This window comes from Pagrus pagrus (assembly GCF_965226575.1).
Source record: "Pagrus pagrus genome assembly, chromosome: 13".
Taxonomy (NCBI): Eukaryota; Metazoa; Chordata; class Actinopteri; order Spariformes; family Sparidae; genus Pagrus; species Pagrus pagrus.
The window spans coordinates 19,876,213-19,891,674 of record NC_140197.1 but is presented as its reverse complement, the minus strand read 5'-3'; the positions used below and the strand labels follow the sequence as shown (position 1 = coordinate 19,891,674).

Here is a 15,462-nt window from a genome sequence, read left to right as displayed (position 1 = left end):
TTATTAAGAGTGCTCTCCGTTATACAGCATTTATGTTCTCCGCAGGAAGCTCATTTATTGAGGATCTTCACGCTTGGCTTACTTCTTCATTCAGAGGAAAATTAAATGAGCTGATCTTGTATTTTTGCTGATTGTGAAGCGCTGTATGTGCCTCTCAAAGCACAATGCAGCTTAGAATTTCTGGATGGCTGGCCTCGTCTTTACTTTATTGATTGCTGTGCCAGATTTTTGTTTAGCTTTTGTGACCTTCATTTCACTGACCCTTCACTGCAGGTACACTGTGTCCGTAGTTTAGGCACTCACATTGTCATGGGAATTTTACCTGCAGTATCTGAGGACTATGGGTAGGGATCGACTGATATCTGGAACCAATACTTTTGCAGTAAAAATGAAAAAAGTACTGAACTTAAGAACAAGTTTGAGGTACTTGCTGCTACTTAACACTTCCATTTCACTGTTTTGGAGGGAAATATATATATCTTTTTACTTTTTATTTTATTGGCAATCTGACAAAAAAGCATAATTCTGATAATCGAATGCTGAATATCCGATTAATCCCTAGAAAATGTTTGAGGAGGGATGGTGTTACACAGCGTGGTGGGATGAGTAATTAGAAACCATGTGTTGAAGATTCCTCCGTCCTCTGCGTCCACACAACTCTATGACCATTCCCTTGTTAGCCGTTTGCAGACATCCACCACGTTTGCCCTTACCTCAGCTCCTTTAAACTTTTGAACCCTGCTGCTGTGGTAATGAGGGAAGGAGGAGAGGTCACAGGAGGGCGGGTTGTACTTGGTCACTGGGGGAATCAGAGAAAAAGACACTGAGTGACGGAAATGATCCTCCAACATCACAGACACTGTGGGTTGAGCAGCTCATGGTTCAGGGGGTTTAAGTGCGAAATATCTCCAGTTTTGTGATATGGCTTTGTCTCACACCTCAGGGGGCACCGGCTTTTATTTAACAAGAAGTTTAGGTTATGATACATATTCATATTGATTGGAAATACTGGTCTCTTAACTGATTGGCATTATCAGGATCACTCAAGGTGATTGTGGTAAAAAGCTGTCTAACTTGATAAATTACAGTCCTGGATTGATTTCTTGATTCATTCTGAAATATCACAAGATGTGTGGTACAGTAAGAATACTTGTTTCTTATCAAAATGTAAGGTAAAGGGATTCCAGTACATTGCCATTTTAAGAGTTTTAAGCATATCATGCTGATTTTCTTTATGCTGGGAGTGCAGGTAGCGCACACACAGACACACAACCCTCATCAATCGGGACACACCGCTCGCCCCTTAGTCCTCGGTGCAGACTAATTATAACAGTCTATAATGTGAGTGACAGGAGTACTGCCAGCGCTTTGAGACCTGTCACATTTGTGCTTCTCAGGCACTGATGCACGTGAGCTGCCTGACTGACTTTAGCTGTTTCATTGTCACCTAAATATCCTCTTTAAAGTGCACCTGTGCTGCTTCAGACTTAGTTTAATGTCCTCCTATCGGTTACTGCTGATAAACATCTTTCATGACCGTCATTGTATGTTCTTTGTGGCATACTCCATTTCACTCACTCTGGATGGTCAGTCTACGTTGGACATGCCTGAGGGGATAGATATGCACAGAAAAGGGTAAAGGTGCATTATATTTTGGGTGCTCTCTCCTGACCCTTCATTTGCTCTCTTTTCTCTCCCTAGTGCCGGACGACCTCACCCCAGAGGAGCAGCAGGAGCTGGAGAACATCCGCCGGCGCAAGCAGGAGCTGCTGGAGGACATTCAGGTAAAAACACACATATAGTACATCATGACTGCAGAAAACGTCCTTCTTAACCTTAGTTACTCTAATTTTTAGTTCATTTGAGGAAAACGTGAGACAACTGAGATTTTTAAAACATAATTTTAGTTGTTTCACAAGTTCTCGATGTTAAAAAGTGTCACTAAAGGGGGAGAAAAACTACATGATTTTTAGCTTATCCAAGTGCTACACAGTGTCACTTAGTTAGGCTGTAAAAGCTCCTAATGTCACTGTGCTGCTTCCATCAAACTTTTATATCATAGTCGGGCCAATCTTAATGAAATGTTTAAGAGATCTCCCTAATAAAATGAGCTGGCTTAAGATTTAGAGGCTCGAGGGGCAAGAGGATCTTCATTTTTTGTGACCTACAAGGTCCAGACATTTGGCTCACTTCCACTGCTTCAGCTCGACTGCGACTCTGCTTTTTGATTAAACATTTACCTTCGATCCGATTGCACAAGTTTCCCTTTTCCAAGAAGTTTTCAAAACATTTGACCTCAAGTGGAATGTGAGGTATTTCCTGCCAAGTGCTCTCTTCCTTTACAAACCATTTCTGTTTATTGTTTAGCCATTTGTGTTCTGTAGATAAACTGTGTTGACAAAGACATCCATTTATGGATCTAGGTAAATGGATTCAGGTATTTGTATTGAAATGTGGGTTTGAATATAATGTCAGTATGAAAATAAAACAAGCAAATGATGCTGCATACAGATAAAGTAGGATTATGCTCTTATGAGGAATGTGCTCATGCAGCCAGTTGAATATCCCTCATGCACTCTCTGATTTCCAAAGAGAGCCAGGATTCAAATCAGCTCGGCCGAATTTACCTAAAGTGGTTTGTTTGATTCCTGTCCATAGTCCGGGATGATTTTCTGGGCTGCTGCCTTGACCCGAGAGCACAGCTGGCTATCAAAGCTAGCTGCTCAGGTTAGCTCTGTCACTCAATAACCAGCTCCGTAAGCAAATGACACACAGGGGTGACACGCTGTCGTGCCCCGGCAGAGAGTCGGCCTCAGATGTCCCAGTCCGCAACTTCCGCTGTCTCTGACAGACAAATACTGGAGGCGTGATCCGACATCCTCTCTTTTATGAGCCACCATCGCTGCCCCTCCCCCCCCTCTTGCCACCAACTCTGTGGTCTGCACACTGACCCCTCTCCTCCTCGTCGACTCCCACACCCTCCTCTGCAGCTCCTGCATGTCAAGGCCCCCCCCAACACAACCACCCGCTTTCCCATATGAGCACGGTCTTTGTTTGCGGAGGCAAGCATCTGAGGAATGTGTTGTGATTGCGCAGGCCTTGAAAACACAGATGTTCTCTTTGTGGTTTGGCCCTATACAGTGACTTGCTATTTCACATAAGTAATGATACACTAACACTGCAGCTGCATGTGAGTCTTGATGATAGCAACCCTCACTTCTGTTATGCTACAGTCGATTTTTCCACACAGGACTCTGCATCCTCTGCCCGATGCCCTTACCGCGCCAGTCTGGCACCAGCAGCTCTGGCTCGATCGACTAAATCTGCCTCTAAGGCCATTAATCACTAAAACGCCACACAAAATATAATCCACTTTTACGCTTTCTTACTCCATTTGTATTGAGGTTATCCTTTAATGTTCTGCGCCTAATCTTGTTCAGAATGAGAGGATTTTTTTTAGGAGTGCACACACGCCCAAACACATTCGTTGATATGAGATTAAGAGAGTTGCTATCAGTTTTTAGTTTAAGGGAGCCGAGGAGGGGTGCATGTGCTGATGGCTCCGATGTGTGTATTTACTCTACGTGATAAAAGGCCTCCTGGCAAACGGAGGTGATTCAGAGATGATAGCATCTCCCTCAGCACTGTTTAATCGAGCCCTCTTGTGTGTTTTCAGAAAAACACTTTGCATGTTGTTTGTGTTGGTCACACCCTTCCACACCTCCTGCTTTGAGGGAAATGAGTGGACTGATGATGAATTAATTCTCACGTCATTCTCGTGACATTTTAAGACTAACGTTTGTGTCTTTTCTGCAGCGGCTGAAGGATGAGATAGCAGAAGTGACGAGTGAGATCGAAAACCTGGGTTCCACTGAGGAGAGGTAAGAAAATCATCTCATCTACACATTTCCCACTCCGTTTTATCTAAATTGGCTTGCTGTTTGCCTTCTATTAACTTCGCAAATGAAGCTGTCAATTATTCATGTTTGATGGCCAAGTCGGGCCGCTCCATCACACCAAATCCGCTCCCCAAATTGGCTATGCTTTTAAGGCGGTTTAAATGTTTCATCAGGCACACCCCCATGATGGGAGGCCTCATTGAATAATGCAGTGGGTGTACGGGCAGAAGCAGACAATGGATGGTCCCAGGGGAGCGAGTGCTTGGGTTTGGTCTACTCAAGTGGATAGGGATCCCATCAGCTACCAAATAATCCTGAAGCACTCCTGGATCTAAAGCCCATTAATGGTTACAGCAGCACCTTGTGATCAAAGTTTCCTGTGATCCATTTATTGAGTAACGCACTTGATAGGCTGTGCGGTGAACCCTCGTGGAGCGTCTGTTCAGTTGAGTGCCGGACTTTGGCAGACAAAAGCTGAAGGAATGCTAGTGTGGGAAGAAGTGGTGACCTCTCACCGGCTGGGGATGGAGATGTAACCATGGGGATGGCGGACACTCAGGGTGCACTTTGACCCCATGAATTACTCAAGGCCTGAGAAATGAGACGTTCCCATATGTATGATGTTCAACACTTTATCAACACTTTGTCATCACTTGTTGAGGGGGAGGAAACGCCAGGCTCTGCCAAACAAATGGAAAATGTTAATGGGAACGATACTTTCGGGAAATGCAGTGAATACAGTTATCGTAGAAGTCTGAGCCGTGATGAATAAGACTATGACGACAGACCATCAATGTAAGATTTGTAAGCAGACATCATTACAAATGTGTTGGTATGTTCAGCGACTTTTTCCGGTCCTGGTACAGGTTCTATTTGCCGTGGTATTGAAAGAAGTATTGTTTTGATTTTTACATGCCACAGTAATTTAATATATTTAAGAGAAACTAACAGCCTTCTCTCTGATTTTCCAGGAAAAATATGCAGAGGAATAAACAGGTGGCCATGGGCCGAAAGAAATTCAACATGGACCCCAAAAAGGTAGGTGTTGTTATTCTTCAGAAATGTGATTCGTCTCATATGTTTTCATAAGCAGGATGTAACCTGGGGCCATGTCTCTGTTTCAGGGGATCCAGTTCCTCATAGAAAATGACTTGCTGAAGAATACCAGCGACGACATTGCTCAGTTCCTCTACAAGGGCGAGGGCCTCAACAAAACAGCCATTGGAGATTACCTCGGAGAGAGGTCAGGATGAAGATTGACTTGTTGTTTTTCTCCTCTATCTAACCATCTCCCTCTTGTGCTCTCTATCTAATGCACCAGCACCCATCAGTGTGGTTGATGAAAGCATCAAATAGCGAGTGCATATTTTCCGTATTGCTGTGTTTCCTCTCGGTCAGGCACACGCCCATCCTTTCCCAAACATAGTTTATTGGTCCCACATTTAGATCATCCTCTCAAGACCATGTCCGTTGCTCAATAGCCTCCATCTGTCTTTAGTTATCTTACTCATTCATAGAGAGACTCACACCTCGGGAATGCACGTGTTTTAACCGTCCTTCAAACCATCCTCAGACCGTCCTTGTTAGACTGAACACATAATACAGGAAATAGTAATGGCTCTAATGTATGGTATGCACTGCTCTGGGACTATAGGGCTGGCAGTGTTACAGTCAGGGTGTGGTCTGGAGGTCGGACCAGGGTATGGAGCTCAACCTGGTGATGAATGCTCTTCATGTGCTTGTTATCAAGCTCTTCAAGGGTTTCTGATTCTGTAAGGAGGGGCCGGAGCAGCGTGGGGGCCTTGAGATACGATTGGTCACTCGTCCACTGGGACCAGTAGTGACTGGATATGACTCAGTCTATGAGAGCTCCTGAGAGCCTTTCCATGATCCCACAGGGCAGATTATTTACTCTGAAGAGCACGAAGGTCATGGATGATGTCATGATCAAGATTAGCTGATAAATGAAAAGGGAGGTGGAGGGTGTTTTTCCTTTTCTGTTTTCTGTAAGGGAGTATGTAGCATTTTATCAGAGCTCTTAAGCACACGTGAGCCAGATCACATCCTGAGCTGAAGTCTCAGACACGTCCCTGATGGGGTCCACTTTTCAAATGAGGCAGTGGTCAGACTGTAACAAGCACAGTTTAGGGCCCAGACACACTAAGCCAACATTAAAGAATTAGTGGCAACAGTTGCGTCGCCTGTGACTCGGCCAAAAAGCTGCACTTAAACACACCGCAAAGGCTGCAGGGAGCAGCCAAATACCTCGTTTGTTCTGTGCCTGCTTGAGAGGAAATAACTCTCCGTACCACCAGGTGGTGCTAGTCTGTATTCATCAGACTAACTAACTGGCAGATTAATCAATTCTGAAAACAGTAGTTAGTTGCAGCCGTAATCATTTGTATGTTAATGTTGTCTTGGTTAAGCAGAATAGCACTTTGTTTACAAATGTCTAACAGTCAGAAATGTGTCATGTTTATTCTCCTGTAGAGATGATTTCAATATCCAAGTCCTCCACGCATTTGTGGAGCTTCACGAGTTCACAGACCTCAACCTGGTTCAGGCCCTCAGGTAAGACCGCATCTCCACAGGAACATACTCACTAAGTCCTTGGCTAGATCCTCATATCTTTGTGTGATACAGTCTGTTTTTAAGAGCCTCCTTTGTTTGCAAATTGTAAAGATGCAGCTGTTAGTTTCAGTCTATAGCTTATTTTGCATTTTTCACAGTGGAAGTGAATCTTTTGCTGACTGCTGAGCCTTGTCCCCTAACAGACAGTTCCTGTGGAGTTTTCGACTACCGGGAGAAGCTCAGAAGATTGACCGCATGATGGAGGCCTTCGCTCAGCGCTACTGTCAATGCAACCCTGGCGTTTTCCAGTCCACAGGTAACACCATCGTGCCACACAGCGCCGTGTTTGTAATGTGCGAGCAGTGAAACAGAAAACCAAAATGACGGGTATTTTGTCTCCCTAAGGCACTTTATTTTCCATACTGTACTGAGATCTAAAAGCATGTCAGTGAATGTCGTATCTAAGCTGCTTTATTTAGCAGACACAAAGTCTGCTGAGATGAACTGTGTTGTGGAAGACTGTCTGGCTTTTGGGAAATAATGCCCAGAGCAGACAGCCGACTGCCTCTAACATGGATACAGATGGATGTGAATAATGCATTGGAGTTCTCAACAGCCTAACGGGCCAGATAAAGTGCTGCTGCGTCAGCCGTGTACTGGCTACGTCGTCTCTTAGCAAACACGCAAACACACACACACATTAGAGGGCACATGCATACTTAGCGGCCCACGCTCAGCCTTTCACTCCCACCCACTCTCCTCGCTAACGAAGCTTCGCCTATCAGCTCCTCTCTGTTTGATTGTGGTCCCCTAAGTGCAGTCCTCTCAGCACAGCTAATTTACATTCATATTTAAATACGACATTAAACACTGGCAGCAGTTTTATGCTAAACAGCAGGAAAGATTTTTTCTATCTCATAGAGCTCATCCCTCTCTTGTGGGGTTATCTCTCTTTGTGTGTGTGTGTGTATGTGTGCGTGTGTGTTTTACAGACACCTGTTACATCCTGTCGTTTGCCATCATCATGCTAAACACCAGCCTCCACAACCCGAATGTGAAGGACAAGCCTACAGTGGAGCGATTCATCTCTATGAACAGAGGGATCAATGATGGAGGAGACCTACCTGAAGACCTTCTCAGGGTCAGTATGGCTTCTGGTGAGTGATTTCTCCCCCCACGTACCTGCACCGTATTCATACTTAACCTCCTTTATTGTAGAATCTGTATGAGAGCATCAAGAACGAGCCTTTCAAAATCCCGGAGGATGACGGCAACGACCTCACGCACACTTTCTTCAACCCAGACAGAGAGGGCTGGCTGCTAAAACTGGGTGAGTGACGCTGGAAGTACATGCACACAGTTACTTGGGCACATAATGATTTGCCAGAAAAAAAACTTTGTTTTCATAGCAGCACAAAGCTGAAAATCTCCCTCCATGATGTGATAACCAATGTCTCCCCTGAGGTCAGCAACGGGTGTGTGCGTGTTAAGGTGGTGAGCTTGTGTGGATAGGTGTGTACACACTCGACCCGAGACATCTGAAGACATCTCGGCCCGCTTTAATGTATTATGAATGCGGCCTCGAGATCAGACAACCACATGTAGAGGCCTCTGAATTATTGAAGACAGGGAATATTCACACACCGTCATACACTAATACCAGCTTTTATAGCTTTTAAATGAAGTGTCTGCACATACTGTACATGCACAAAGTTTAGAAATGTTTGATTTGAGAGGAAATTTTTTGATTGATCAGATTTTTTTGTCATTCTGTGAAAATGTTGGTCCTCTAGTGCAATTTTCGGAGATGTGAAGCTTGTTTTGTTCGGCCTAATTATATTTTATAAGTGTTTTCTGAGACTTTAAGAGTTTTTTCCACATTTTCTGATTTAAACTTATTGCTCAAACACATGCACACACACGTATATCATTACAAATGTCTCACAGGATGTCAGCCGGTACTTTCACCGGTCACAATCACTCTACAAGCAGAAAAACACAACCCCGGACCCCTGAACTCTTCGTCCTTTGTTTCCTCTGAGATCTCTCTCTGTTGTCTAGATTCACAATGAGCTCAATAGAAAAGCATAAAATTGAACCGTACAATCGCTGTGAATCTTTACAACCGACTACACCAAGGGAGTGAAGGATTACTCTTTCTCCAATTACTCCATATTGGCAGATTTGAGTAAAACAATCCGGGTGGAAGGTAAAATTACTGGATATAACACAAGTGGACCCAAGTGGAGGCAATACTTAAATGTACTGCTTTACAGTAGAGCTCCCCCTTGTGGACTGATGTAGTAACAGCAGATCTATAAAATCTGTCAGTTTTAAAAATGAAAGCTGTAAAGCAGTGCATCAAAGCCTCTCTGTAACCAGATTAACAGGACTGTGGTGCAATAATTCCTTATCATTTAATTTAATTTTTTTTGTTTTCTTTTCCTCTTCGTTTGTTTGTTTGTTCCCATGATTTTGGCTGTTGTCTTTCCTCAGGAGGTATGTACACCTGCTCTTCCCAATCGCTAGTCCATCTCTCAGCTCTCAGGTGCTTTTGGTGGTCCGCCATGCTTTTGTTTTCTTCCTCATTTTTCATAAGGGTTTTTTTTATTTTCGGCTTTAGATTTTGTTTTATTTCTTGTCTCGCCATCGACTCATTTGAACTTCAGATGTTTGTCTGTTCCGTCTCTCATTGAGCTGGTGGTTTTGTCCACACTCTTTTATCTCTGTGGGTGGTTGCCACCATGTGGGCTCGGCTCAGGGAGCCGATGCTTTGTGACCACTCTACCGAGCAGTTTGACCCTTTTTTTCTCTGTATGCTGTGGTGGTCACTCTCTTTGATCTGTGTATTTTTTTTATTTTTCTTTGGACAGCTGCATTATCCCTTTTTTCCATACAGCGAGCACAACAAAGGACTTTTACTTGACTCTCCAAATTGATCACGAACCCATTGGCTTATTGTTTTTTGCTCGCTGGTTGCATGGAAAGGGAATACTGCACCTTTTCAACAATGTGGCTCTGCTCTCTTTACCTAATGCTGTAAACAGATCTGAACGGTAGCAGCGTGGCTGCGGCCCGGTGTGGTGCTGGACCGGACTGGACTAAACTGTGGGAGAGAAGCGTGGGCAGAGGAGTGTGCTGAAAGAGATTCAGGCATGCTTATTATACACTTAAGTGCACATCGGTAGTAGTTTGACTGTGCATTGCTGGAATAAGTGCACTTTTCCTATTAGTTTCTAAATAAGAGCCTTTGTGTTGGTGCTAAAAGATGCTAATTTTTGCACAAAATATAAGCCAGTTGCTAATTTATCTTGGCAAGATAAATCCTTTTCTAAAAGCATCATAAAACTATCAACAACCTGATAACCCTCTTCACCTCTACTCGCCCGGCCTCCCACAGTCCCGTCTTGCATGAGTGCCTCCCTCCACTCAGCTCCACTCCGGCCTAGCACCGTCCACGCAGCTCTACATCAATCTGCTGGGACATTCGTGCGCTCAGGAGGAGGTCATCTGTCTTTTTTGGCGTGACAGGAACTTGACATGACCATGAAACCAATCACAACCTCCAGCCCAACCCAATCAACTCTCAAGCTGTGTGATTCTGCCATCGCGTCTGTGTTTTCTGTTTGTCTGCTTTTTTTATTTCGTCGTCGCAACACACCGACGAGTCGAGATGCGGCGAGGGGCTCTCCATCTCTGCCTGTCGAGTGAAGCGTGTTGATGGCGTCTGTAGATGATAACAAGCGTAGACTCAAGTGTTTCACCTGTCATGATGTCTGCGAGATGATGGGAGATCATATACAGCGATAATGCTGTTATATGATGATACAAGTGTGTTCTACATGTCTGTATCTTCTCTATCTTGGTAGATGGGTTTCAAGATGCAGCTTTTTACTAACACTGGTGGTGGGATAGCCAAGTCTAGACAAGGCTTAAGTCTTTGTCATGTTTAGAAAGACTCACTGGAGAAGTTACTTAACAAAGCCAAAAACAGGAAATTCAAGTCTGAGATGCCTGTAGAGAGGCTGAGCATAGCTCCAGGCGCTGAGCTTCCTGCCCTCCTCAGTTTGTTGGCATCCCATCCTCTCAGAGCAAGACTGCCATCTGCCACTGTGATCAGGTTTCCCCTCACAGGAAGTATGGGTGACAAGGGGGGATCAGAGATCAGCTACAAATCAGTGAGCGTTAGTTAACCAGAGAGCCCCCACTGGGCGTTAAAGAGAACTTAATCCTCAGTCACTCCTTTCCATCAGAGTGCTTTCCACATTTATAACCGTCCTCTAGAAACTCCATTTGGGTGGTAGTTCATTAAGTTCAGCGAGCGCAAAGCACATAGATCTGTATCCTGTCTATCGATCCTGGCTCTTCAGATTTACTCCTCTGAGTCAGCAAGTGAGGACAGTTTCCAGACACATCAAGACATTTATGGAGACATGTAGATGTATCGTATGGCATCTTCACATCGACTCCAATTAGCTTTAATGTGGCATTTATCACCTAAGTGGCCAGCACCTGTAATTGAAATGTAGGTGTGGAAAACCAACAATTAAAAAGGAAAAAACACCCAGAGAGCTGAAGACTCTGCACTTGTGGTGATGGTGATTTTCTGGGTGAAAGGAGTCCTCTGGAGCCGTCATCTGTCTGTCTGCCCATACATCTGTCTGCCTGTCTGCTGCTCGACCTGGTGCTTCGGTGCTCGTTTCTCTCTCTTTATCTCTTGCCGAGCTTCTCTGACGCTGGCTGTCTCTGCTCCACAGGGGGACGAGTTAAAACCTGGAAGAGGAGGTGGTTCATCCTCACAGACAACTGTCTGTACTACTTTGAGTACACCACAGTGAGTACAACGTAGTTTCTCTCGCAGTGAAGACGCCTGCTCTGTCCTGTTGTCTCTGTCATTCACATTTTTGTCTTTGTCCAGGACAAAGAGCCAAGAGGAATCATCCCACTGGAGAACCTGAGCATCAAGGAGGTGGAGGACAAGAAGCCTGTAAGTTCAGCTCCCTCTGCTGGTTCATTTTGTGATTACACTCAGTCAGAGCAGAGCAATTGAAAACAATTGTTACTGGCAGTGATGTACTCTAATCATCTTTATATGATGCAGATAATAATTTATAGCGTTTTCTCTCATGTCTAATCTCCGTCCGCTTCACTTCTGCAGAACTGCTTTGAGCTTTTCATTCCTGACAACAAGGACCAGGTGATAAAAGCGTGCAAGACCGAGGCCGACGGACGCGTCGTGGAGGGCAACCACACCTTCTACCGTATCTCTGCCCCCACTGCTGAGGAAAAAGAGGAATGGATGAACAGCATCAAGTAAGTGTTTCTTTCCTCAGGTTTTGTTGTCATGCCGAGCTGCTGTTTGTACATCCTCTACTCCTCTCCTTACCTCATCTCCTTGTACCTCAGTCCCTCCAACATTAGTGGTGAAATGACATTATGTAATGTGGTCAGAACAGCACCTTACGAGGTGTTAGACAAACACGCTGAAGAGCAGAAAGTTTGATTTCAACTTATGAATAGAATGGAAAACATTCACAGAGCTCTGTCACGCCTCTCATGTCGTAGATATACAAAAAAGACTTCTGCAAAGGATACACCTGTGAATACTCGCTCATAGCTCCTCTGGCAAGCCTCCCTCTTCTTTCACCAAATACATTTTAGGAACTGAGACATCTTTCGGTATGGAACGCTGAGATTGATTTCTAGCTCAGAAGAAGAAGTGAGGAGACACAAAATAGAGAAATGAGAAGATCCCACTGAGTCAGTCAGTAAGCGTGTGCTATAACCATTTTTAGCCTATATTTGTTTACATTTTGGTACCATTTCAAATATCAACCAATGCACCCATGAATGTACGGAACAGGTCTGTCTTTTTCTGTGATTTCTAAGCAAATGTATTGATGGTTAGTTGCCATGGACCTCAGACACAATGTTATCATCAGAAAGGTGTAAGTCACACCGAATCTTAAAATATAAGGGAGAAAATATAAGTGCAGAGGAGCTCATCTGAAGTAGTAAAGGAGAAGATTTTACGATCTCATTTGACTTATATCACTCACATCCACACATTAATTCCAAGAATGTCTGAAATAAAAACTGGAGCCCTACTTAGATGCAAATGCACCATCTCTACAGTTATGAGTGCAGCAATTTGCACACTTAATGCCATTTATCCTTCTCTCACTGACATTTTCCCCCTGCACGTGTGCCTACAGAGCCGCCATCAGCAGAGACCCCTTTTACGAGATGCTGGCAGCCAGGAAGAAGAAGGTGTCGTCCATGAAGAGGCACTGAAGCTGCTCAGCACTCCCGACGTTGCACTTGACAGAGCAGGGGGGGGGGTCCGGGGGTGTCTGCTCGCCCTGTCTGGGCCAGTGCAGAGGCCACGGTTGAGGTCTGCCTCAGACCTCTCCAGGGGATTTCTCTAGGATACATACTAGCTCTGGCTTTGGGACTCTACAGGCCAGGAAAACAGGAAGCATGCTGGGGTTTCTAGATAAGAGTCGGGGCCAAAGCCTCCTCTAACCTGCTGTCTGAATGTCTCTCTTTCTCTCTCAGCTTTGTATGTGCTCTCGGCCTATGAGGCCGAACAGGACTCCTGCTGTGAAATCCCCTTTGAAGATGCTTTAAACAAACACAGTTCCCATATACATTGCACACATCGACAACATGCATACACTCATGCTGCCCCCCAGTAGCACACAATCGTCTAAACTCAGCAGGTCTGACCGAGTGTGGAGCCCCAACCAAAACATTCAGAAAGAAGAGTAGAGCTTCTCTGACGTGCTTTAATGTTACGGTAATACGTGTCTATTTTTACAGCTTTTTCTGGCAATTCCTCTTTTTTCTTTTTGTTTTGCTTTTATAAAAATAAAAACGGTCTTGCAACTTAAACTGCAGGGAGGGGTGGGTTCTGGGAGGGAGGGTTTAACTTGCCAACTGTTAGTGATTTTATAAAAAAAAAGAGAAAAAAATCTGTTTAAAAAAAAAAAGTTGCCACTCAGGAGATTGTTACGATGTTCTGAAACTTTCCATGTTGCCGCTGACATGGATCCCGGTCACAGCGCGACAGCCACATGAGGAATGAAAACCTCATCCGTGTCCCAGACTGAACTGTTTCTGTTTTTTTGTAAATGTGAAGCTACACATGAGAGTGTCTGATTGTCTGGACAGGGTCTCGGTGTTCATTTCCTGAAGGTCCTGAAGGTGCATTCTGGGGATTAGTGTCTTTGTAAGGAGACGACCCCGGGGCCCCCTTTTTTAGAATTTTCTCCTCTTATACATTTTTCTCTTTCTCTCACCAACACAACCACCTTCTATTACTGTATCATACAAAACGCAATTTAATTATTAGTTACTTTTACTGCTGCACAGTGCCTGGCGCTCTAGATGAAATGTGATGAGAAAAGCTGCTGGTTAGCGACAGTAATTCACACTTTTCTGTTTCCTTGCCTTTTAATATTCTTTGGAGAGGGTTACCTATTTAATGGTAAACATTTTTCAGCCTTCCGACCTCATTGATCCATTGTACAATACTGTGTGCTTCAGGTTGTTTATGTGTAAGACATAATATATGACATATTGTTGTAGAGGATTTAAGGTGGCACGAATAAGCAAAGCTATGCCTGGAATAAAGTGGGTTGTCCCCGTCTCAGGATCCAAAGCGTGATGTGAAACAATACAAAACTACTAGAAGTGTGAGGAATGTACGGAAGCACTGGGAGGCAAGAAAAACATACCGGTGAAGTTTGATCTAATTGTTTTCTTTTCTGTGTTTGATTGATAGACGGGTAGAGAGAAGTGTGTTGCCTTGGAAGGTTTTGTAAAAACATAAAACTTTTTTGTTTTGTTTTTTATTCAAAGGAGCTCTGTGGCGTTTCTGTGTTGTGCAAGAAGCCGCTTAGTTTATGTGAGCAGACTCCATCTCTAAGCTAACGTTAGCTACTGCTGCGCTCTGTTAACGCGCAGAAAGGCGCATCCTTTGGACTGTGGTGGAAAATCCTGTCCTTCAAAGAAATCCACAGTGCAGCAGCATTAAACAAATCGCCCGCAGGCTTGTATAGACGACCGAGAGAGACGGAGAAAGTCATTTTTCACGTGACGGCAACGTGAAAAACTGAACAATCAACAAACTTAACTCAGAACATAAATACAGAAGAGAAAATAATTTACATCAAACTTAGAAGACGCGTCACCATCATTTTTTCTGCCTCTCAGGGCCTCCGCAGTCATGTGCTTGTGGTGAAGCAGAAAGATGGAGCTGCAGGATGGCTGATGGGTCACGCTGAGGCAGTGACATGTCATCTTGCCAAATAGCAGAAACTGCGTGGGGGTGCATCGAGCGGTTTGTCTTGTCTGCTCTCGTCTCCAGTCGTCTCTCTTCTCTTCATGTGTGCCTGCTGGTCGTTCTCCTCACTTCCTGCCTGTTCCTCCTTCTCTTCCTCTCTGCTCACTAATCCTAGAGAAATAAGGAAAAATGCAAAACAATCATAATTCTGTAGACAGTATTGGTTTATTTATCAAAGTTGTACATACTTAAATGTATAGTGGGTATTTTGTCCTCATTTTTGTTTCTTATTAGTTGTGCCATTTTCTTTTGTTATCCTGTTCAATAATGTTTGATTTGAGGTTTCTATCATTACCATTTAATCAAGCTGAAATAAAGACAGATTTGTCACAACACCGACTGAGTTTCTTTTACCCAACATCATGTCGCAGTAGTGAAGTACCTCCAGCAGGTGGCAGTATGTGATCAGGACTGACGAGGCAAACCGCTCCAAGCCAGGAACCTAAACGTGCTTTTTTTTTTATGTTGCTCGTGAATTTCAGCTGAATTACAGTCTTGCCAAATCAATCGCTAATTAAATTAGAGGTTAAGTGAGGCCGACCTGCTTTATGTCCATGAATACTGAATACTACTTCCACTTGAGGGCAGCCTTGAAATTTAATCATACACCGCTCTCAAAGTTTGCATTGCTCCAACAACCACATT

General features: G+C 44.1%; 1 protein-coding gene across 4 annotated transcripts in view; it reads left to right on the top strand.

The window, feature by feature from the left end:
- The window catches only part of cyth1a (cytohesin 1a), a 43,521-nt gene extending 28,369 nt beyond the window's left edge, over window positions 1-15,152 (top strand). For 3 of the 4 annotated variants that reach the window (XM_084370678.1, XM_084370677.1, XM_084370679.1), the window contains exons 2-13: window positions 1,702-1,784; window positions 3,817-3,881; window positions 4,871-4,937; window positions 5,024-5,142; window positions 6,390-6,470; window positions 6,674-6,786; window positions 7,463-7,611; window positions 7,689-7,801; window positions 11,226-11,304; window positions 11,389-11,457; window positions 11,629-11,783; window positions 12,686-15,152. In XM_084370678.1, the coding sequence (XP_084226804.1) occupies window positions 1,702-1,784; window positions 3,817-3,881; window positions 4,871-4,937; window positions 5,024-5,142; window positions 6,390-6,470; window positions 6,674-6,786; window positions 7,463-7,611; window positions 7,689-7,801; window positions 11,226-11,304; window positions 11,389-11,457; window positions 11,629-11,783; window positions 12,686-12,764 (1,172 nt within the window). In that variant the 3' untranslated portion in view covers window positions 12,765-15,152. The remainder of the gene's footprint in view (window positions 1-1,701; window positions 1,785-3,816; window positions 3,882-4,870; window positions 4,938-5,023; window positions 5,143-6,389; window positions 6,471-6,673; window positions 6,787-7,462; window positions 7,612-7,688; window positions 7,802-11,225; window positions 11,305-11,388; window positions 11,458-11,628; window positions 11,784-12,685) is intronic. The other variant, XM_084370676.1, reaches the window with a different exon arrangement.
- The last annotated feature ends 310 nt before the right edge of the window (window positions 15,153-15,462 follow it).